General features: G+C 46.0%; 1 protein-coding gene across 1 annotated transcript in view; it reads left to right on the top strand.

Moving 5' to 3' along the window:
• The window catches only part of TMCC2 (transmembrane and coiled-coil domain family 2), a 55,738-nt gene that overhangs the window by 11,401 nt on the left and 19,858 nt on the right, over positions 1-24,479 (top strand). Inside the window, exon 2 of the mRNA XM_007953451.2 lies at positions 7,429-7,965. Within this exon, the coding sequence (XP_007951642.1) occupies positions 7,429-7,965 (537 nt within the window). The remainder of the gene's footprint in view (positions 1-7,428; positions 7,966-24,479) is intronic.

The raw sequence follows: 24,479 nt of genomic DNA, 5'->3' as shown, positions 1-24,479 counted from the left end.
TTGTGCTTTAGGTGCTGGTTTACAGAGCAGAGTTTGCTTATCATTCAACATTTTGTGTACATTTGGATTCACTCCCCAATTACTATCCCCAACCCTAACCCAGTTTCCTTCCCTACCTGCCCAGTAAACTCACCCCCTGCGCCCCTTAGCTCCTCATAGTTATGCACTCCTGTGTGTCCTGCATTTCCTCCATGCGAATGTTGCCCCTCTGGTGCCCCGTGGTCGATTGCTCCAAGGGATGCATCTCCATAGAGTATGGGGGTGCATCATCCTGGTTTGAGTGGTGTGTGTGTACATCTTGTTTACCATTAGGCTGAGAGCCAGCCTCTGGGAGTGAGTTTTATTCCAGGCCCAAAGTGTATCTCAGGGCCATAGTATTGGGGGTCCCACCAGACTTCATCTGACCAGTAATTCTGGTCATTATAGTGTTTTTTGGATTTTGTCCCATGTTTTTCCTCCTTCTCTATCCAGAATCTCCAGTTTTGATCCTTTCCTGAGTGGTTGGCATTGCTAGCCAGGCACCATCTAATTCTTCTGATCCTGAGGTCCATCATGTTGACCCAGGCATTTTTGTTTTGTCTTTATCCTGCTTTTGATACTGTTCTAGGGCAAATATAAATATCATATCTAGCTTAGTCTTGGAGTCCCTGAGTGTATAAACAGTGCTTAACTGTTAACCAAAAGGTTGGAGGTGTGAGTCCACCCAGAGGTGCCTTGAAAGAAAGTCCAGGCAGTTTACTTCCAAAAGATCAACCATTGAAAACCCTGGGGAGCCATGACACACAAGGAATTGCCCTGAGTCTGAGTTGACTCCACAGCAACTGGTAGTCTTGGAGTCAGTGCATGGGTTATTGAAGTGCATGGGTCATTGAAAGTAAATTAGACTAGAAGTTGGGAGTTAGTTTATGTGGCTTAGATGATACTGACACTATGATCTATCACATCCAACCTCCTAAGGTTAGGCTAGACTTAAGCTAGAATGACAGCATAAATTGGAAAACACTTTGAAAAATGCTGCTATGTAATTTTAAAATAAACTGATCAAATATTTTAGGATCCAAGGCAAGATGGCAGACAGTAGTGGGTGCTATTCTTCTCCCAGCATCTCCACTATCTTTAGGGGTGAGCGAGGGGAAATGCCTCATAGCTCCAGGCTGTCTGGTGAATTCTTTTTGAAGGGTAACTCTCTTTACCCACGTGGATGTAGAAGAAGAACCTCAGTATTAGAGAAGCCAGGTCAGGAGTGGGGGAAGGGAGGGGAAGAAGGGACCTGGAATAGAATGCTACAAAGACAGTTTGTAATATGTAATGTGACCATTTGGCAGAAGCGGCTGGGCAAATGCCAGAGCCAGCTGGCCCCATCCACAATGCTTAGAGGGAGGTCTTGTATCAGCTGGGAACTGGGGTGGTATCCTGGTTCACCCCTGGTCTGGAGGCCCATGGAATCTGGCCAGGTTCAATTCATGGTGGAGTGTGCTCCCAAGTCAAGCTGCCTGAATGCTTCTGTTCTATCCAGAGCAGATTCAGATGGGCCTCATGGTCCTGAGAGGATGGAAACTCCCAGGGGAGGACAGGGGTCTGCTGGATCTTTGTAGCCTAATGAAGGTCTGCTCCAGAATTAAATTCTTCTTGGGGAGGAATGGAGGTAGCCTTGATTTCCTTATCTTAAAAAAAAAAAAAAAAATACTGTTGATGCTATTGTATTTGGGAAAATCTTTTGAGACAATACAGGAGAAAAAGCACCTTGAACACTTATAAATGGTTAGTTCACAGTTACCTGTGATTATGGAACTTGTCTATAAAATGGGTACTCTAAGGGCCCTGCCTATTTCTGAGGATTCTGGTGAAACTCAAATGAGATGAAGAATGAAAATCCTAAATTTGTATACAAACACATGGTGCGATCTACTTCCAAAAAAACCAGCCACTGCAAACCCTTTGTAGTACAGTTCTACTTTGACATCCATCGGGTCGCCATGAGTCAGAATTGACTCAATAGCAGTTATTTTACATCCAGATGTAAAGCACAGCTGTCTATACAAACCATCTGTGCTGAGGTATAAATTAACAGTGAGAGCAGCCTAAACATTTTAGAAGATCTAAGGCTTATTTTCTCTTGGCTTCTGCATAGTCTAAGTTTTCTGCTCTGAAATTTTGCATTTAGAAAATCCAATATGTGTAACTTTTTTAGAATGTTTTAAAAAATGGATGAGGCTGTTTCATGAGATCATGGGCTGTTCTGCACAGATGAAGACCTGCTAAGGCTCATTGAGCCTCAAATTGCCAGGTTCTGAGTGTCTCTCTTAGGAGTTATAAGAGGGTGGGTTCTCATCCGGCCTTCCAAGCCCTGCACCCGCCTCCCAACTGCTCGGAGCTCTGCAGAGGGCTTGGCCTTGCCAGATAAGCCATTCTTCTAGTAGAACAACTGTCTGGAGGTAGACCACATGTTGCTTCATGCTGGTTGGGACTTCCGGCCGCCTCTCTCTGAGCAGTCTTGAGGAGCTGGTGGGGGATCTCAGTGACAGTGCTAAGAGGGAGACTGGACTAGGGCAGCACTGGGCTCCAGAACCTCTTGGGTTTATTCCAGTCTGAGCAGAAAGACACTTGTTTGAATGGCTAGTTCTGTTATGTCTGCTAAAGAATTAGTTCTGTGGTCAACTGCACTGCAAGATATGCTCACAGAAATAAAGCTTATTTGATTGTCAACTGTATCAGGAATTAGAGTGACTACAAATAACAGGAATACAAGGAAGACCAGTTAATACTACTGTTATTCAAATTCATGCTTCTGCAGTCTGAAATTGACCAAAAAGGCAATCAAAATGTATTGATCATTACTGGTGACTGGAATGCAAAAGTTGGAAACTAAGAAGAAGCATCGGTAGTTGGAAAATATGGCCTTGATGACAGAAATGATGCCAGAGATTACATGGTAAAATTTTTCAAGACCAGTGACTTGTTCACTGCAAATATATTTTTTCAGCAACATAAATGGTGACTGTACACATGGACTTCCCCAGGTGAAATACACAGGAATCAGATCAACTACATCTGTGGAAAGAGGTGATGGAGAAACTCAATCATCAGTCAAAACAAGGCCAGGAGCTGACTGTGAAACAGACCATCAATTACTCATATGCGCAAGTTGCAGCTGAAGAAAATTAAAAAACAAGTCCCCAGGAGCCAAAATATGACCTTGATTATATCCCACCCAAATTTAGAGACCATCTAAAGGGTAGATCTGACACGTTGAACACCAAAGACCAGATGAGTTGTTGGATGACATCAAGACATCATCCATGAAGAAAGCAAAAGGTCATTAAAAAGACAGGAAAGGAAGAAAAGACCAAAATGGATGTCAGAAGGGACTCTGAAACTTGCTCTTGAACAGAGAGTATCTAAAGCAAATGGAAGAAATGATTAAATAAAAGAGCTGAACAGATTTCAAAGGGTAGCTCGAGAAGACAAAGTACAGTGTTATAATGAAATGTGCAAAGACCTGGCATTAGAAAACCAAAAGAGAAGAGCATGCTCAGCGTTTTTCAAGCTGAAATAACTGAAGAAAAACATTAAGCATTGAATTGCAGTGTTGAAGGATTCTATGGGCAAAATATTGAAAAATGCAGGAAATAATCAAAAGAAGGTGGAAGGAATACACAGAGTCACTGTACCAAAAATAATTGGTCAGTGTTCACACATTTCAGGAGGTAGCATATGATCAAGAACCAATGGGGTCGAAGGAGGAAATCCAACCTGCACTAAAAGAATTAGTGAGAAACAAATTTCCAGGAATTGATGGAATACCCACTGAGATGTTTCAACAAATGGATGCAGCACTGGAGGCACTTACTTGTTTATGCCAAGAAATATGGAAGACAGCTACCTGGCCAACCAACTGCAAGAGATAGATATTTGTACCCATTCCAAAGAAAGGTGATCCAACAGAATGTGGAAATTACTGAACAGTATCATTAATATCACACACAAGTAAAATTTTGCTGAAGATAATTTAAAAATGGTTGTAGAGGTATATTGACAGGAAACTTCCAGAAATGCAAGCTGGATTCAGAAGAGGATGTGAAACAAGGAATATGATTGCAGATGTCAGATGGATCTTGGCTGAAAGCAAAGAATATCAGAAAGATGTTTACCTGTATTTTATTGACTATGCAAAGGCAGTTGACCATGTGGATCATAACAAATTATGGATAACATTGTGAAGGATGGGAATTCCAGAACACTTGATTTTGCTCATGAGGAACCTGTACATAGACCAAACAGAACAAGAGGATATTTAAAATCAGGAATAGTGTGTGTCAGGGTTATATCCTTTCACCATACTTATTCAATCTGTATGTTGAGCACATAATCCAAAAAGCTAGACTATATGAAGAAGAATGTGGCATCAGGACTGGAGGAAGACTCATTAACCATCTGCAATATGCAGATAACACAATCTTGCTTGCTAAAAGTAAAAAAGACTTGCAGCACTTACTGATGAACATTAAAAACTACAGTCTTCAGTGTGGATTACACCTCAACATAAAGAATTCTTTTTTTCACAACTGAATGAGTAAGCAACATCATAATAAATGGACAAAAGGTTCAAGTAGTCAGGGATTTCATTTTACTTGGAGCCACAATCAGCACTCATGGAAGCAGCAGTCAAGAAATCAGATGTCGTATTGCACTGGGCAAATGTGCTACAAAATACCTCTTTAAAGTGTTTAAGAGCAAAAGTGTCACTTTAAAGACTAAGGTACATCTGACCCAAGCCATAGTATTTCCAGTGCTTCATATGCATGTGAGACCTGGACACTAAATAAGGAAGACCACAGAAGAATTGATTCTTTGGAATTGTGGTGTTAGTTAAGTATATTGAAGGTACTAAGCTAGAAGAATGAACAAATCTTTCTTGGAGGAAGTACAGACAGACTGTAGTTTGGAAGTGAGAATGACTAGACTTCGTGTTTCATACTTTGCTCATGTTGTGAGAAGGGACCGATCCCTGGAGAAGTTTATCATGCTGAGTAGAGAGAAAGTCAGCAAAAAAAGGGGAAGACCCCCAACGAGATAGATTGACACAGAGGCTACAGTGATGGGCTCAAGCGTAGCAAGGATTGTGAGGATGGTACAGGACCAGGCAGCGTTTCATTCTGTTGTACATAGGGTTGCTCTGGATTGGAAGTGACTCGACGGCTCCTCACAACAACAACACAAATAGCAGAAAATTGTACTACAGTTGTATAAGGATGTTGTTGTGTGTTGTCAAGTTGATTCTGAATCATAGCAATGGTGGTGCAGCAGTTAAGTGCTTGGTTGCTAACCAAAAGGTTGATTGTTTGAACCCATCCATTGGCTCCATGGGAGAAAAGACCTGGTGATTTACTCCCATAAGGATTTCTGCCTAGGAAACCCTATGTGGGTCAGTTATACTGTGTCCTATAGAGTCACTATGAATTGTTGTTAGTTGCCATCAAGTTGGTCCCTGATTCAAAGTGTGGCCCCATGTACAACTGAATGCTGCCTGATTATGTGCTAGCCCCGTGATCAATAACGGATTGCACCACTGTGATCCATAGTGTTTTCATTGGGTAGTTTTTGGAAGTAAATCTTCTGGCCTTTCTTCCTAGTCCTTCTTAGTCTGAAACGTGTTCCACATCATAGCAACATACAAGCTTCCACTGCCATGAGTGGTGGCTGCACTTGAGGTAGGTTGGCCAGAAATCAAACCCTGACTCTCTCACATGGAAGGTGAGAATTGTACCACTGAGCTACTACTGTCCCCGTAGATAAATAGAGATAGATTTATGTATTTCATGCAACAAAAATATCAGAATAGGCAGTTCACAGGTAGTGGGGTGGCTCCACAAGCTATCAAGTTCCTAGGCTTGTCCTTTGGGATGTCGCCATCGGTGGAGCCAGTCAGGCTAGTCACCTTGTGGCTGCAAAATGGCTGCTGCATCTCCAGGCACAACCTACTGTGGTGGTTAAGGTTATATGTCAGCTGGGCCTGGTTGAGTGGCTGGGCAGCGGGATGTAGTATTCCCCATGATGAGACTGGTAACCAACTCCATGGTGGAATCTACTATGAGCAGCTGAGTAGCTGCCTTAGGGATGTGGTCTGCTTCCAGTATATAAGGAGATGATTTAGGAGTGGTCTGTAGTTTTTTGGCGTGCTTAAACCCTGCATGTAGCCAAGGCATTATTCAGCAGCCTGCTGTGCTCTGCCGATCTTGGGACTTTTTCTGGACTTGAATTAGTGGCCTGGCGTGTTGTTTGGTAGTATTAGGACTGTCTTTTTACTCGCTGACCTTGGGTTTGTCAGCCTTAGCAGCCAGCAGCTGCCTGAGTAAAGAAAAGCCTCTAGCTTCAGTGGGCCAGGAGCAGGAGGCAGAAGCCCAAGGTTGAGGGGCTTTCACCCAGCCCCTAGAGCCTAGCACTTTGAACTTGGACTTAATAGCCTCTAAAACTGTATGAGAATAAACTCCTGTTTGTTAAAGCCATCCATCTGTGGTATTTTCTGTTAGAGCAGCATGAAGTAGCCAAAATACCTCTGTATTCCAGAAATACAAAGAAATAGGAAAGGCCAGTGCCTTTATCAGGAAAGCAGGTGTTCCCAGGAAACCTCACCTTGCTTTTCATTGACCAAAATTGTATCATGTGGCTACTCCTAGCTGCAAAGGAGTCTGATGAAATAAGAATTTTTAGCAAGGTTTGGTTGGCAGGAGAGAAAGGGGGAATAGATAACAGGGTAGACAATTAGTACTGGAGCTCTGGTAGCATAGTGGCTAAGACACTTGCCTGCTAGCCAGACGGCTGGCAGTTCAAACCCACCAGCCACTCCTTGGAAGGAAGGTTGGGCAATCCTACTTCCGTAGTGATACTGCCTCGGAAACCCAAGGAGGGGTTGCTGTGAGTCGGGTTTGACTCAACGGCACATAACAACAACAACAACACAGCAATGTAAGTTTTATGACCCCGATTTTTCCAGCGAGTGTCACAATGAGATAGATACCTTGGCTTGAAAAGGGGCCTAACTTAGAAAGAGGGAAGGACTATGGGCAAAGAATCCGTTGAGAAGAATATAGCCCAGTGAACCACGTGCTACCAATTATGTCACTGAGCCTTACATCGTAGTCGTAAGAACATCATTGTCATCAACCCTGAACCCACATGTTGATTTGGAATGTCCTATTGGGGACCATGGGAGTGCATTTCTTTGGGAAAGAAAGGAGTGAGTTGCCACCTTTCTGCAGGGTCCCTTTTAGACATGATAGGCCATTCACAGGGACCTTCCAGATTTAGATGGCTGGAGCAGCTATGCTGGTCTCCCGAGGACAGACACCCCCGCCCCACTTTCACCCCAACTGACTAGGCCTTCAGTAGTTTTCCACTCACCAGTATTCTTTATCTCCTCCCCTTCAGAAAATCCAGCAGCTCTCGGAGGGCTCCATGTTTGGTCACGGCCTGAAGCACCTGTTTCATAGCCGCCGCCGGTCGCGGGAGAGGGAACAACACCAGGCGTCTCAGGATAGCCAGCAACATCACCAGGGCTTGTCTGACCATGACTCCCCAGATGAGAAGGAACGCTCCCCAGAGATGCACCGCGTCTCCTATGCCATGTCCCTGCATGACCTGCCTGCCCGGCCCACCGCTTTCAACCGCGTGCTGCAGCAGATCCGCTCCCGGCCTTCCATCAAGCGGGGCGCCAGCCTGCACAGCAGCAGTGGGGGCGGCAGCAGTGGGGGCAGCAGCCGGCGCACCAAGAGCAGCTCCCTGGAGCCCCAGCGTGGTAGTCCCCACCTGCTGCGCAAAGCCCCTCAGGACAGCAGCCTGGCTGCCATCCTCCACCAGCACCAGGGCCGCCCCCGCTCCTCTTCTACCACTGACACAGCCCTGCTGCTGGCCGACAGCGGCAACGTGTATCTGCTGGCTGAGGAGGCTGAGGGCATTGCAGATAAGGTAAGGCAGGCACGAGGAGGGTTTTCGGGGTAGGCAGCTACTTGGAGGCAAGAGCTATATGCTGAGGGACCTCCAGGCCTGAGGACTTGAACTGGGGTTCAGATGGGTGCTGACATCCTGCTGCCTGCAGTTATCAGCCCTGGTTGAAGGAGTCAGAGGTGTCACTAAGCTAAAAGCAAGAGCTAATTCCCAAAATGGCAAATTTGTATTTGTTGGTACAGGTCTGTTTTTCAAAATTATGTTTTGCTCAGGCTGCTGTTAATTTTAGTCTGTTTTCCTTCACATGCCATGAAGAGGCTGTGAGTATAGTGGTTAAAAGCACAGACTAGAGCCCAGCCTTGATTCTGCCATATACTAGCTGGATAAGTTACTTAACCTCTTTGTGCCTCAGTTTCCCAGACTGAAAATGGGAATAATAATAGTAGGGTTGCTGCAGGATTAAATGAGTTAATATATATAAGATACTTGGAACAGAGCCTGGCATGGTTTTGTTTTTATTATAACTACTATCCAGAGAAGATGGGGGAGGAATCCATGATTTTTGGTAAGGAAAAGAGCCAATTTGACAATTCATAAATGTATGTATTCATTCTTTTATTCTTATAGCAAACATCTACTGAGTATTTACTATTACAAGGAGCTCTGGTGGTGTAATGTGTAAGGCATTTGACTGCTAACCAGAAGGTTGATGGTTCAAACCCACCAGCCACTCCATGGAAGGAAGACTGGACAACCTACTTCCGTAAAGATTTACCACTTGGAAACCCAAAGGGGGTGGCTATGAGTTGGAATCAACTCGATGGCAATAAGTTTGGTTTTTTTGGTTTTATTTATTATTATAAGACTACATGAGCTGGGGTGGCTGTCCATTGTCTAGAGGGGGAGACAGATAGGTAAATGGACTAATTGCACACAATAGAATGATAGGGATTTTATAAATGTGTAGTGCCTAAGACATTTGACTGCTTAACCAGAAATTGGCAGTTCAAACTCACTAACCACTCCTTGGAAGGAAGATTGGGCAATCTATTTCTGTAGTGATACTGGTTCAAAAACCCAAGGAGGGATTGCTATGAGTCAGATTCAACTTGATGGCAGTGAGTTTGGGTTTTTTTGGTATGGGAGTTATGAGGAGAGTATGTAGTCCAGGGGGAGTGGGGAGGAGAAGTTGGGGAAGACCTTCTAGAGGAAGTCATTGAGATAAGTCTTAAAAGAGTATAATTTAGTCAATAAAGAGTGAGGTGGGATGTGGGGTGAATGGGTGGGGGGTTCATTGTGGTTGGAGCATACATTGTTTCTGGGGGCTGGTAGGTAGGCAGAAGCAAGATCACCCAAGGCCTTGCCATGGTATGTCTGGTGGGGGGTGGGAGGGCAGTGAAGCTATTGAAGGGTAACAGGTGGAAATTGGTGGGAGGGTATCTTTCCAGGACTCAATGGAGACAATAGATTGAAAGGTGAAAGAGGAGTCAAGGAAATCATTTTGAAGCTATGTAGTTGTCTGGGCTGTGGCAGTGAGAATGGGAAGAAGAGGACAAATTAAAAACACATTTAGAAGTTAGAATCAGTAATACTAGGTGGTGAATTAGAAATGGAAGACAAGGGAAGGGTAAGAAGGAAAGGAAGGGCTTCTGGCTCAGCAACTTCAAGTGTAAGATTATTTTCTGATGGAGGAATATTTAAGGAGGAGCAAGGTTTTTGGGGGGATGATGATGAGTTCGGTTTTGGACACGCTGAATTCCAGGTGTCCTTGGGAAGTATCCAGCTAGAGAAGAACAACTGGCAGTTGGATTTATGGGAGAGAGGACTAGGCTGGGGCTAGTGCTTTGGGAGTCAGCATCAAGGTTGCAATTGTGGGTATGGATGTGGTCTTCTAAGGGGCATGTGTTGAATGAGAAGGAGGCCAAGGGCAGATACAACATGCAAAGGACAGGCAAGCACAAGGGTCCTGAGTGGAGCAGCCACGTATGTAGGCATAAGCCTGGAGAGTGACCCTGAAGCAAAAAGGAATTTCAAGTAGGGGACGTAGTCAACAGTGTGAAATGTGGCAGAAGTGACAGGTAAGATCTGGATTTGGAAATAAACACAGTCAATACCAAGCTGTGAGGGTCATTGGTATCAGTGGCAAGGAACAAGTTTCAGTGCGTTGAGGAGTGGATGGGACAGCATGTGTAGCTGGGCTGGGAAAGAGAGAGGACTACAGAATGTAGTGTTCGTTTTTCAAAGAAGAGAGAGACCTGAGCAATCTCTGTGTTGACAGGATAGGGTCATGTGGAAGGAGGGATTGAAGACAGCGATGAGGAAGGGAATTTCTCATTGTGGTGAAGTCAGTGAATGGGTGAGAGGAGATGAGATCCAGAGGTCAGCATTGCTCTTGTCATGAAAAAGGTCACCTGCCAGTGATCTTCTACTCAGAGTGAATGGTGTGGATGGAAAAGCTACAGGTTAGGCGGTGATGGGACAGACATGAATTCTTACTTTATCCCCATTTTCTGTAAAGACAAAAAGGTAAGGCTGTTTATTGAGGGTAGCCAGAGAGGGGTGCCAGCTGGAGGAGGACAGTAAAGGTTTGGCTTGGGGAAGACAGAGGCTTTGAACAGGAAGACATGAGTGACTTGCCTGGTGTAGCGGAGGCTCCAGCTGAAGTGAGAGGCTCTGAATTTGTACTGGCAGCACCCCCAGTGGTTGTGATTTATTTTCTCTATAGTGGTCTTCCCTTCCAGTTGCCAGAGGATAGGAGCAAAGCTGAAAGGCTATCAGACTAATCTGGGATTGAGAGTTTGTTGGGTAGCTGTTAAAAGGTCATGGGTAACAAAGGAATTGGCGATTTGGGCCAGAGAGTGTTCAGAGGTTTTGACCTTGGAATCTTGGCTGGCAGAGAAGGAAGTAAAGATGGGAGAAAGCTGATAGATGTTGAGAAAAGGAGGCAGGAATACTGAGGGGTTGGGACAAGGCACATGAACAGTAAAAGGGAGAGAGATAGGCTGTTGGAGTTTAAGATTTTTGGGGTTGAGTAGGGGAGAAGAGAGTCAGTCATGGGAGGATGGCTGACATGGAATGAATTAAAAGATATTTTATTTTAGAAGGCAAGAGCTGAGCAGTTATGTTACTAGGTAAGTTGTCCAAGTAACATTGGAATCCCCCAACTGTTGGCAGGACTTACTAAGAGGAAGCCTAGGCACAGAGGCCAATGTGTTGGGGGATTAGGGATAAGGGGGTGGTCAGGAGGAAGGGCAGTGGTGGCTTTGATGAGTGTTGGGCAGAAGGTGGTAGAATGTGGCAGTAGAGACCTTACAGGAGGATGGGCTTGTTCATGAGAATGAAGGTGTGATGCTGCCAAAGCAACACTGAGGAAGTAGAATGCTGGTCCTGCCTCCAGATTGATGAAAGGATGAGGGGAGAGAGTAACTTGGACTTAAGGGGGCTGCCAGGGAAGAAGAGCTGCAATGGAAGCCTAGAGTGGGCCATATGCCCTTGGACTGGTGGAGTTCCAGACACCTTTGGGAAGAATCCAACCAGAGAGGACCAGCTCGCATGGGAGAAGGGTCTGGGCTGGGGTGGAACTTTGGAAGTCAGCACTGAGGTCGAACCATGAATGTGGATGTGATCCTGTAAGGTGCATATGTTGTGGGCAGGGGCTAACCTGTTTGTTGTGGAATGAAAGAGGAGAAGAGGTGAAGGAGAAAGAACCTGAGTGATTTGGAAATAAGAGTGGGAGAACCAGTAGACGACCAGAGTCATTTGGTGGCTAGGAGGCTGGTTGGGTGAATTTCCTGTGGCTGTCATAATAAAGGACCACCAACTGGAGGGCTTAAAACAACAGAAATGTATTTTCTCACAGTTCAGGAGGTTAGAAGTCTGAATTCAGGGTGTCAGGAGGACCGTGCTCTCTCCAAAGATTCTAGGGGAAGAAACTTCCTTGTCTGTCCCAGTTTATAGTGACCCCACCCCTTCCTCATCTATCTCTACCTCTGTCTTCACATGGCTGTCTTCTCTCTCTGTGTCTCTTCTCTTTTTATAAGGGCACCAGTCATCTTGGATTAGGGTCCACCCTATTCCAGTATGACCACATGTTAATGCAACTAATTATCTGCAAAGATTCATTTCCAAGTAAGGTGACATTCATGGGTACCCAGGATTACGACTTTGACATATCTTTTTGGGAGATACACTTAACCTGTAACAGTGGATTACCTAGGATAAAGTCTCCAAGAGCAATTCTGGTATCAAATGGTTTTTTGCCATAGATTGTCACCAAAACCAAACCAAATTCACTGCCATCAAGTCAATTCCAACTCATAGTGACCCTGTTAGACAGAGTAGAGTAGACTGCTCTACAAAATTTACAAGACCGTTAATCTTCATGGAAGCAGACTGCCTCATCTTTCTCCCAGAGTGGCGGAGAGCTTTGAACTGCTGACCCTTTTGGTTAGCCTCTGAATTCTTTTTTTTTTTTTTTTTTTTTAGGATTTGGGTGAAGATTTACAGAGTAAATTCACTTTTCATACAGCAGTTCACATATACTTTGTCTCATGTCATTGACCAAAATTTACAATGCAGCAGCTCCCCTCCCACTTCCTCCCCATAGTTACCTCCTCCCAATGTCCATCCCTTCATACTCAGCCTCTGAATTCTTTAAGTGCTCTTCTACCAGGGCTCTTTTAGGTTGTCACCAGAGCAGATAAACGTCCACATGAAAGATCTAGAGTTGTCCGCACATCAGTTCTGGAATGCTTTTGGAAGTTCATTTATTCAGCAAATATTTGTATGCATGCGATATGCCAGGCAGTGTCCAGCAGCTCATGTTTGTTTTGTACAACTAGTGCCTAAGGCATTTGACTGCTAACCAGAAAGCTGGCGGTTCAAACCCACCAGCCACTTCCTCAGAAGGAAGACTGGGCAATCTACTTCTGTAGAGATACTACCTTGGAAACCCAAGGAAGGGTTGCTATGACTCGAAATTGACTTGGTGGCAGTGAGTTTTTTAATTTATGAAGTGCTTTTGTAGACATTGTTTCATGAACTCATTAAAACAGTCCTGTGATATGGATAAGCCAGGTCATGTGATGACATCTAACTGTTATAAGTAGGCTGTGTTAGACTGGGTTCTCTAGAAAAACAAAACCAGTAAAGCTTATTTATATAGAGAAAGAGAAATTTATCTTAGGAAAATGGCTCACACACTTATAGAAGTTGGCAAGTCCCAAATTCTTGGATCAAATGTCAAGCTGGAGACTTTTCCCGACTCACACAGCCACAGGGGCTGACAAGCTCAAGGTTGGCAGGCAGTATACTGGGTGTTGACTCCAACAAATGATGACTCCAAGATCTCAAGGCTGAATAGTGGATTGTTTGCTCATGGACAGTTGTAGGCAAAATTCTGATCCACAGAAGAGTGTCTCTTTTCCCAGGATGTCCATAAATATACTGGAAGCAGGCCACACCCCTAGATAAACTCCCTTTTAACGGATTGGCTGCTCAAAACATATACATCTGATCCCATCATTGGAACAACACACATCACAATTGCTTAAACCACACAGAATTGTTGTCTAGCCAAGTTGATACACAGCTCCAACTATCACATAGGCCCAAAGAGTAGATGTGACTGTCCCAGGTCACATTACTACTAAGAGACAGAGTTGGGGCTGGAACCTGGGTCTTGACTCCAAGTCCAATGCTCTTCCCACCATGCTGTGCTGCCTCTGCATGTGCCAGCACTAAGCCTGGGCAGTGATGGGAAGCCGTAGCTTTTACCATGGTCAATACAGCACAACTCCCAACACTCTGCCTCAGCATCATCATTCTCATCCAGCTCATTCAGCAGCATTTCTGAAAACTGGATGTTGAATCCTTTCATATATTCTATAAATGACCTTGGTTCTAGATTTCTTTAAGAGGAAGGGACTTTCCTACAGGTATTTATGATCCATTGCAGAGCCTCACCGTATCAGCCTTCAAGTCAGCAGCTGCCCTCTTGCTTTCCTCATGAGTACTTTAGACATCTTCACCATGTACCCCCCAGCCACCACTTCATTCAACATATATTATTGAGCATCTTCAATGTACCAAGCACTGTTGTAGGCACTGGGGATATAGCAGTGAATGAAAACAATGCATCTACTCTCATGGAAGAGTCGTACCCACTACCATCAAGTTGATTCCAACTTATAGCGACCCTTTTTAGGGCAGAGTAGAACTGCCCCATAGGGTTTCCAAGGCTGTAAATCTTTACAGAAGCAGATTGCCTCATCAGTCTCCTGTGGAGCTGCTGGTGAGTTCGATTTTTTGGTTAGCAGCCAAATGCTGTAACCACTACGCCACAGTTAATGTGCTTGGCTGCTAACCAAAAGGTTGTAGGTTTGAGTCCACCCGGAAGCACTTCAGAACAAAAGCCTGGAGATCTACTTCTGAGAAATCAGCCACTGAACACATGGAACACAGTTCTGTTCTGACATATATGAGGTCACCATGAGGTAGAATAGACTTGATGGCAATTAGAAACTCGTACTCTCATGGAGCTTGCATACTAGCTAGTAGGAGGAGACAAACATTAAATAAATGAGTACGTGATGTAGTGAGTACTGAGAAGCAAAATCAAAGTCAAGTGAGCGGGGGCTCAGCACGCTCTTTTGACAGACTGGTCGTAAAAGGGCTCTCAGATAATTGAAAGAATGAACAATGGGGATAATTGGGACAGAGCATTTCAGGAAGAGGGACAGGTAAGTGCAAAGGTCCTGAGGTAGGAATGTACTTGAGGTGTTCTGGAAACCAAGGAGTGCAGTATGACTGGAGTGGAGTAAACAAGTTGGAGAGTATAGAAGAGTCAATACCAGAGAGGTAGGCTGGGAGTGGGAAAATGGGGAAAGTGTGAAGAGTGTTGAAGATTAAATAGGGCTGTAGTGCCTAAAACATTTGACTGCTAATCAGAAGGCTGGCGGTTCAAACCCACCAGCCACTCTTCGGAAGGAAGACTGGGTAATCTACTTCTGTAGAGATACTGCCTCAGAAACGTAAGGAGAGGTCACTGTGAGTTGAAATCAACTCGATGGCAGTGAGGGTTTTTTTTTTTTTTAGTGGCTCAGGAAAGGAGCTCTAGTGGTGTAGTGAGTAAAGCATTTGGCTGCTAACAAGAGGGTTGATGGGTCAAACCCACCAGCTGCTCTGCAGGAGGAAGATGAGGCAACCTACTTCCATAAAGATTTACAGTCTTAGAAACCCAAAAGAGTCAGAATTGACTCGATAGCAATGAGTTTGGTTTTGGTTTTTAGTAGGCCAGGAAAAGGACTTTTTCTTTTCTTTTCTTTTTGAGTGAGATGGAAAGTTTTATGCAGATGAGTGACACTTTTGATCACTCTGGCTGCTGTGTATAAAATAGACTGAGTAAGCGTATGCACAGGGGGTCTAGTTAGGAAGCGGTTGGAATAAGTTCGGTGAGATAGATGATGGTGGCTTGGAGCAGGATGGGAGTGGTGGAGGCGGTGACAATGGCTGGCTTCTGGGTTTACTTCAAAGACAACCACAAAGGTTCCTGATGAATTGGACGTGGGGTCTGACAGAAAGAGAGCCAAAGATAGCTCCCAGGACTTTGGCCTGCGCTGCCAGAAAGAAGAAGTGGCCACTGAGTTGGGGAAATCCACAAGTGGACTAGATTGGCAAAGGCAGCAGGGCGTGGAGGATGGAGAGGGTTGAAGGGATGTGTGGAAATCAGAGCTCAGTGTTTTGAGCATGTTAGGTTTGTAATAGCTATTAAACATTCATGTGGAACTGCCAAAGAAGCAGTCAGATGCATAAATCTGGAGTCCTGGGGAGAGATCCAGGCTGGAGGCATAAATTTGGGAGTTGTCAGCATATAGATAGGATTTAAAACCATGGGACTGGACCATCTGTAAGCAAAACTTCAACTAGGGAGAAGTTTGTTCAAAGAGTGAAATCCAATGAGTTGGCTCAGAGGGTCACGGGGCTCTGTGAATTGGAGCGCTAGAGGGGGCCCAGCAGAACGAACTGGATTGTTCAGCCCTTGGTGGGTCACTGCCTTGCATGGGGCAGCAGCTAGCCCCTGCCTGCCTAAAGGTGAGTCAGTGAATATATTTAAAAATCAAATTAAAAATCCTGTCAATCAAGGGACCCTAGTATTAACAGCTGTTTTGCAAGGAGAGAACATGTGAACCTGTGGCTCCTGGGTACCCATGGACTCCCAACTACCTGAGCAGATGGAGGGATGGGCAATGGGTGGTGAGTACTTGCCAAAGGGGATGCTTGCTGACTGGGAGTCAAGTGGACCAGGAGCTGCAGGGGCAGGAGTATCAGCTGGTGAGCTGCTTTTCCACATGGCTTCTATCTGCCTTCACGCTGTCCCTGAGATATCTGGAGCACAGGGTGGATCCTCTTTTTGCTGCATGGGGACAACAAGGCCCAGAGACTCTTGGGTGAACTGATTGGAGGACAGTTCCCTGGGTTCTGGGAGGTAATGGGGAAAATGTTTTTTACTGTGGCTGTTTTATGTCCTCATTTAGAACTTTTAGTTTTCTAGAGTTTTGTCACATGTGTTGCCTGGTAAATGTTAACAACATATCTGTGAAGTAGGCAGAAACCAACCCAACCCAACCCACTGCCATTGAGTTGATTCTGACTCATAACAACCCTATAGAATAGAGTAAAACGGCCCCATAGGGTGTCCAAGGCTGTAGATCGTTACAGAGGCAGACTGCTTCATCTTTTCAGTTAGCAGCCGAATGTATTAACCACTGCACCACCAGAGCTCCTTGAAGAAGTTCCTGTGAAGTAGGCAGAGCAGGTATTATTATCTTCATTTTACAGACAGTAGACTGAGGCCTAGGAGTCCCAGCATGGTGCTCAGCTGTTAACTGGAAGGTTGGAGGTTTGAGCACACCCAGAGGCACCTCGGAAGAAAGGCTTGGCAGTCTGCTTCCAAAAAATCAGCCATTGAAAACACTGTGGAGCACAGTGGTATTCTGACACACATGAAGTCTCCATGAGTTGCAATCGACTCAGCAGCAACTGGTAGTTTGAGGCCAAAGGAATCAAGAGCCTACTTGCCTGAGGGCACCCAGCCAGTTAAAAGCAGAGACTAGATCCATGGTTCTAGAATATTCACTAGATCAACTTGAGATCTGAAGTCACTAAAACCCCTGGGGATTATTTTTAGGTACCATCTACAGGTAACAGGTTTGCCTTAGCTCAGGGAGGGAACTTTATCTCTAGGTTGGAGTTTCCCCTTCAATTGTTTGGCTTTCCTGACCTGAGCTGACCTTCCAGGCATGACCGTGGCCCTAGGAGTCCTGAGGAGGATGAAGCGTTTCCATGTACTGAGAGTAAATAGGTCTTCCAGCCATGGGGAGGCTGTGCTATCAGCTGACCCCTCAGACTTAGAGGCCATTGGTTGGCTTGAGCCTTGTGGTGGCTCTGCCCCTGGTATCTGGGCATGAATAGAAAGTATTCTTCTCTTTAGTAAACAAATCCCCACTTTGGCTCAGCAAGAGCTGCAATTACTAGCATCTATTTTTAATTCATAAGCACCCCCCCCCCCAAGGCCCACACCCTTGCTATTGTTCAGAGCTCACCAGCTGCCTTTCGAACCAGAGGACCAGAGTTGCCCAGGCAGGGGTGGAGTCACCGAAACACCCTGGAGGCAGCTAAAGTTCCTCCATTGTCCTGGAAAGGCTCACCCTGCCCCCACCCTTAGAAAGTAAGGGACTTTGAACCGTGAGGAGAGCAGGAGTACCACAGAGGGACAGAGAGGCTCCTGGTCCAAGGAAGCAGGCTTGTCTTGGTGATGAAGTTTGGTGGGAGTTTGGCCGTCATTTGATCCCTCCAGACTCAGCTGTCTTCGAGGTTGTGCCTTAAATTATTTCCCTACAAAAACAAATTGTCATCTCTGCTTCACCATTGTGCCTTTTGCATGTTTTTTTTTTTCTTGGTACGACTTATATCTGTAAAGTGGATTAAAAAATTGTGATCATTTGTTGGTGCATCAGAGCATTGGCCCATGACTAGAGAGTGCAGGTGACAGCTGGGCTCCCCATGGGTGTGTTGCCTCAGGCTCTGGGAGACACAGGCCCTGGATGGAGGCTGCAGCAGTGCCGCTGGTTGTACGTGGAGGAAATGGAGTCGAGCCATCTGGCTGCTCGGAAAGCAGAGGAATCCACGCCCCCCCCCCCAACTCTTTGGAGTTTTTTGCTGAGTGTTTTGTTTTTTGGAAAATGTGTAGTCTCTCAGAAAAATCTAGCAACTCTTCCCTTCTACCTTCATCACCCACTTCTCAGACTTTCGGGGAGTGGATCAGCCCCTGTGAGAGTCAGTCGTTTGTATTCCTTTGCTTTCATCTCTTCCGCAACTGACTTGGCCATTGCTTCTCTCTCTGCCTTGTTTAGAACCTCCCAGCTGTGTCCGCGTTCCTGACCCAGTCTTGCCCCTCTGGGCCTAAGCAAGGTGCATCCAGGTGGAAGGCTCAAGAGGGTGACAGTTGGAGGGGAGCGAGCCAGGATACTGGTTTGCAGCCAGCTTTGCCAGGCTAGCCCCTGTCCTAGTTGCTTTTCCTTTTCTGGCCAGTGTGGCTGATCCCCTCTGAGAATGAAGAGGAGCATGGAGTGGGAGCCAGGAGCACACAGAGGCATCAAGGTGGCCTTGGGAGACCAGCATGGAGGTGCTCAGTGCTGAGTGGACTTCTGTTGGCAGGCCAGTCTATTGCTCTCCTGGCTTAGAGGGGAGGGTGGCAGAGAGGGCCAAGATCTCCACTAATGGTGGTGTGGGATGAGGTTTTGAGGGCAGAGAGATGATGTCACTACTGGGCACTTTCCTGTGACTCACAGAGGTGTTATCTCCAGGCACCAGAGAGGGAAACCAGGGTAGTTCAGCTCATTACCTAAACCAGAGCCGACTCTGACATCCTGTCCTGTTGGGACACTCCTCCTCCAGATTTACCCAACAACAAAATTTCTTCCCTGCCCTGGTACAAATAAACACTCCTGCTTATTTATGCAAAGGGATGGTGAGTGAGGGGCTGCCCTTAGCTATGGGCATGTGCCAAGAAGACTGAGATATTGGCAGACTCCAAAGGCCCTTGGTTTATTTATGTCTGGGAACCTGCAGGGTGGGGCCTGCTCTGCCAAAGAGCCTTCTAAACATGTCCCATCAGTAGGTAGCAGAGGGCAGTGTTTTCTGTCATGAAGCCTCCTATGTGTTCATAGGCCAGGGTACATGGGAGCAGAGGTGTACCTAAGGCATGGCAGGTATGACCTGTACCCTGGGTACACTTGAAGGGGAGGTACCACTGAGCAGTTTCTATGAACCATCTCAATTTCTATGCCAGTTGTGAGAGATCATTCAGCAAGTTGATACTAATACTTTCATGTTTGAGAGCCTCCATGGATCAAAGCAGACTGTGATCTTGCTCTGCTGAGTGTAGAAAGAGAAGAAACAGAAAAAAAATGACTTTGAGGACATCATTGACCAATTTTCATCAGTGAAAGCAAGGAAGGTTTAGTGATAATTTTCATGTAGTGCCATAATGTGTCAAGTAAAAGATTAATGAGATTGACTTGTATTTTTGAGCTGATAGGATAGTAAAAAGGAGCTCTGGTGGTGTAGTGGTTAAGTCATTTGGCTGTTAACCAAAAGGTCAGTGGTTTGAACTCACCAGCTTCTCTGTGGAAGAAAGATAAGGCAGTCTGCTCCTATAAAGATTTATAGCCTTGGAAACCCAATGGGTGTTGCTATGAATTCGAATTGACTCAACAGCAGTGAGTTTGGGTTTTGGTGTTTTGAAGACAGTAAAGTTATCTAAATGGTGTTTAGATGGGCATAATTGCAGTGTTTGCCAGAGGTGCTGTTTTCCATAGAGCAGATTTTCCATGAGCAGATTGGCTGCCTCCGTATGGGAGGCCGAAGGGGCCCAGATTTGGGGTTCTAACTGGGTCCCTTGGCCTGTTCACACATATGTGTCACTTCTATGGCCACCCCTGCACATGCTCAGACCTATGCCAGCCTGGACTCACACAGATGCCTTCACTGTCCCCTCCCCACCCTATCTCATCTTCTTACTCTCTGCCATAGACATGGGCAGAGAGCCAGCCTGCCCAGCAGGCCTCAGAACAGCCTCCTAAAAGGGTGTCCCTCCTGCCAGCCCACTCACCAGGCCAGGCAGGGTGCCTCTGGGATTTGCCAGGAACCAAAAGCCATGTTTCCTACCACAGCAGACAATCTTTATTGTGTTTTAAAAAACAAACAAATAAACACACTGCCCTCAAGTAGATTCGGACTCATAGTGCCTCTACAGGACAGAGTAGAACTAACTGCCCCACAAAGCTTCTAAGGCTATAACTTTTACAGAAGCAGATTGTCCCATCTTTCTCCTATGCAGAGGCTGGTAGATTTGAACTGCGACTTTTTGGTTAGCAGCTAAACAGTTACCAATGCGCCACCAGAGCTCCCTTGCAAATGTCTAAAAAACCAAAACCCGTAGAGAGAGACTGGTGAATCTTCCAAGACTATGGGTCTTAGTCACCCTATAAACCTAGACTGAACTCAGTCCCACAGCTCAACTTTCAGCCAAACAATAGAAAGGCCAATAATGTGAACAATAACATGAGAGAGGTACACACGCCCTAGGACAATCAACCATACAAGATCAAAAGGGCAGCGTTTGGTCAGGGACAAAATTCAGAAGGAACAGGAAAGAAGGAGAAATGGAAACAGGAACACAAGGAGGAAGTGGGAAGAGTGCTGTTACATTGTGGGGATCGCAATCAATGTCATGAAACAAAATGTGTATGAAATGTTGATAAACGTTGATTGGAAAGCTAAGTTACTCTGTAAACTTTCACCTAAATCACAATAAAAAGTTAAAAAAAAAATCAAGTCAAATCAGTTCTGACTCATGTTGTTGTTGTTGTTGTTATACCACTCCTTAAGTTTCCAAGGCAGTATCATTATGGAAGTAGATGCCCAACCTTCCTTCCGAGGAGTGGCTGATGGGTTTGAACCTCCAGCCTTCTGGTTAGCAGTCAAGTGCCTTAGACACTGCACTACCAGAGCTCCTAGTGATCTTATAAGAGAGTAGAATTGCTCCATAGGGTTTACAAGGTTGTAGAGCTTTACAGAAGCAGACTGCTACATCTTTCTTCTACAGAGTGGGTTGATCTACTGACTCTTCAGTTAGCAGCCGAGTGCTTAATCACTGTGCCACCAGGGCTTCTTTATTGTACCTAGCACATTAAAAAGTTCTGCCATTAGTCTGATATGAGTGCCTCATATTCAGGTGAAACCCCTTGCCTTTCAGAGGTCCTGTCCAATCAGGAGGAGTCCCTAGGTGGTATGAACATTTAATCTGCTTGACTGCTAACCAGAAAGTTGGAAGTTTGAGTCCACCCATAGGCACCTCAAAAGAAAGGCCTCATGATGTACTTTCAAACAATTAGCCACTGAACACCCTATGGAGCACAGTTCTATTCTGACACACATGGGGTCGCCATGAGTTGGAATGAACTAGACAGCAACTGGTTTTTAGTAGTCCAATGAGGAGAGAAGCCAAAATATAAGGCACTGCCCTTTTCCTAAAGCTATGACACCAGAAATATAAACCCTAGCATCCTATTGGCTTTTAGAACAGAATAGTGGGCTCAGTGAATTGTCTCAGCAGAGAGCAACAACAACAAAAAAATCTCACTGCTGTTGAGTCAGTTCAACTCACAGTGACCCCTCCTTGGGTTTCCCAGGCAGTATGTCTACGGAAGTAGATTGCCCAATCTTCCTTCCGAGGAGTGGCTGGTGGATTTGAACCACCAGCCTTCTGATTAACAGTCAAATGCCTTAGGCACTACACCACCAGACCTCCACTGGAATTTGCCTTTAATCCTTTTTCCCACGACACCCTTGACTTTCTTTCTAGTTAGAATAGAGACCAGTGTTCTTCAAATTAGCTCTGACTCCTGAGAGAATGGAATTCCTTGGGGCACAGGGGGTGAAGTTTGATAATTTCCCAGTTATCCGGGGCAGAGGCCAAGTCTTGCTGCCCTTGTCTCTTAAGCTCCAGCCAGAACCTTGTGGGAGAGGCCTCTGGCTCTCTGTGGCCCTGAGGGCTGAGAGGGTGCCAGCCTAAGCACAAGTGACAGCCACCAAGTCAGGGCTCCAGCCATCTGCCTCAGCATTGCCTACCTCGGCTCAGTTTCCTCAGACACCCTTCAGTGCTGCCTGAGAGAAAGATGTGCTCAAGGTTCAGGTGTCAGCACCCCACCCCACCCCAGGCCAGAGCCGATAACAGTCAGCAGCCAGAGGAGCTTTTACTCCTCAGGTTCCAGACGGCGAGGAGCCGGAGCTGGTGGTGTGGGCACAGGTCATGGGAGTTGGCGCAGGTCTCCCCAGCCACTGAGCAACTTCCTCCCTGGATCTGCCACATCCCTGAGATGTGAAACGTGGCCCTGGTCCCCTCTGGTGCCAGATGAGGCAATGGAAATACAGTATCATGAACCTGATCCCTGCCTCTTTGTTTTCATAGGCACAGTTTGAGCTTTCTCTAGTGACACCCCAAGGGGCAGAGGGCTCTGAAATAGAAGCAGAGGTACACACCTTCTAGGCTCCTAGGGAGCCCAGGGCACCCCTGAGCTGAAGTGAGGGCCTGGGGTAATGAGCGCAGCTGCTGCTACGGACGCTGGCCCTTTCCCACTTCCCTTCTCTCTCCAGTGACAGGCAGTGGGAATGTTGTGAGCAGATTGTCTAGCTGCTTTTGGCTCCCCAGCCTGTTTCCTACATCCTCCAGAAGCTGAACCACATACCCCCGATTCTTTCGTCCCCTATAACCTCCTCCAGGTCTGGATGTGGGCAAGTTCTCACTGCATGACTTTTCCTTTCTTTTAAAAGGGTCTCTAGATACCCTAATAGGAGCTCTGGTAGCATAGTGCCTAAGGCACTTGACTGCTCACCAGAAGGCTGGCAGTTCAAACCCACCAGCTACTCCTCGGAAGGAAGGTTGGGCAATCCTACTTCCGTAGTGATAGTGCCTCGGAAACCCAAGGAGGGGTCACTATGAGTCGGGGCTGACTTGACGGCACATAACAACAGCAACAACAAATACCCTAATACTGGGACCCCAGAACTGGGCCATTATCCATCCATAGCTAGTGAATAATTCAGCATGTTCAGCAAAAGCTAAATCAGATCCTAGCTGATACTGTAACCAGGAGGCTCCCTCTGGGTGGCTGGAAAGGTGAACTCTGCCTTGGAAAGACAAGTGCTCTGTAATATTAACTTCGTTATATAAGGTTTCTTCCCTGCTGGAGCAAGCAGCTTCAGACCCAAATATTATTTGGACCCTGTTCCTGTCTGCTAAGTCCTCACGGGGTGTGTGGCATAATGGGCATGTGTCCCAGCATGTGCCATTCACAGCCCTTTGAAAGCCTTCCTGACATCTGACTGTCAGCTGAACAGCATGCTACCGTTTGCAGAGTGCTTTCACATATATTCGCCATTTAATCACATCAACTCTGAGCTCTCAATAAGCAAGACCCTACAAGGATTCTGTGTTTCCATCTGCTGCTTTTAGAAAGGAATCATTCCAAATTAAAACCATTGCTGTCAGTTGATTCTGACTCATACCGACCCTATAGGTCAGAATAGAACTGCCCCACAGGGTTTCCAAAGCTGTAATCTTTATGGAAGCAGACTGCTACATCTTTCTCCTGTGGAGCGGCTGGTGGGTTTAAATCACTAACCTTTTGGTTAGCAGCCAAGCACTTAACCACTATGCCACCAGAGTGCCTTCGTTCTGAGTTATTCTGGGCAATAGAGTGAGGTAGAGGGTGCTCTAAGGAGCTTTGGTGGTACATTGGTTAAGCACTCAGCTGCTAACTGAAAGGTTGCTGGCTTGAACCCACTCAGGGGAAAGACCTGGTGATCTGCTCCTATAAAGATTTTGGCCTAGAAAACCCAGTGCTATGTGGCAGTTCCACTCTATCACAGGGGGTTACTATGAGGCCAGTGCCACCTAACAACAACAGGCTACTCTGATTCTTCAAAATTGCCCAGAAAGGACATGCTGCTTCCTCTCTGGCCTTCCACTCCTGGGCCTGTTCCTAGGAGTGACTGAAAGGCATAAAACTACTGGTATTTTCCACCTGTCTAGCACACTATTTGACTTGCCTGAGTCCCTGGGTGGTACAAATGTTTAAGCGCCTTTTAGCAGAAAGCTTGGCAGTTAGAACTCCCAAAGATGCTCCTAGGAAGACTGGCCTGGCAATCTGCTTCCAAAAGGTTTTCAAAAACCTTGAAAACCCTACACAGCAGTTCTACCCTGAACACATGGGGTCGCCCTGAGTCAGAATCAACTTGATGACAACAAACAGCAACAACAACGATGACCTAAATGAGTGGTTGTCTGTGCCCAAGACTGGTTGCCAGAGAGTCAACCCTGACTCATAGTGACCCCATGTGTGTCAGAGTAGAACTGTGCTGCTGGAGATTTTCAGTTGATGGTTTTGTTCAGAAGTAGATTGTCAGGCCTT

The sequence above is a fragment of the Orycteropus afer genome, unplaced genomic scaffold (genome assembly GCF_000298275.1).
Source record: "Orycteropus afer afer isolate SDZICR_OR568_19922 unplaced genomic scaffold, OryAfe1.0 scaffold00013, whole genome shotgun sequence".
Taxonomy (NCBI): Eukaryota; Metazoa; Chordata; class Mammalia; order Tubulidentata; family Orycteropodidae; genus Orycteropus; species Orycteropus afer.
Note: the sequence above shows the minus strand (reverse complement) of the source record. Positions and strands in the feature narration are given on the sequence as shown.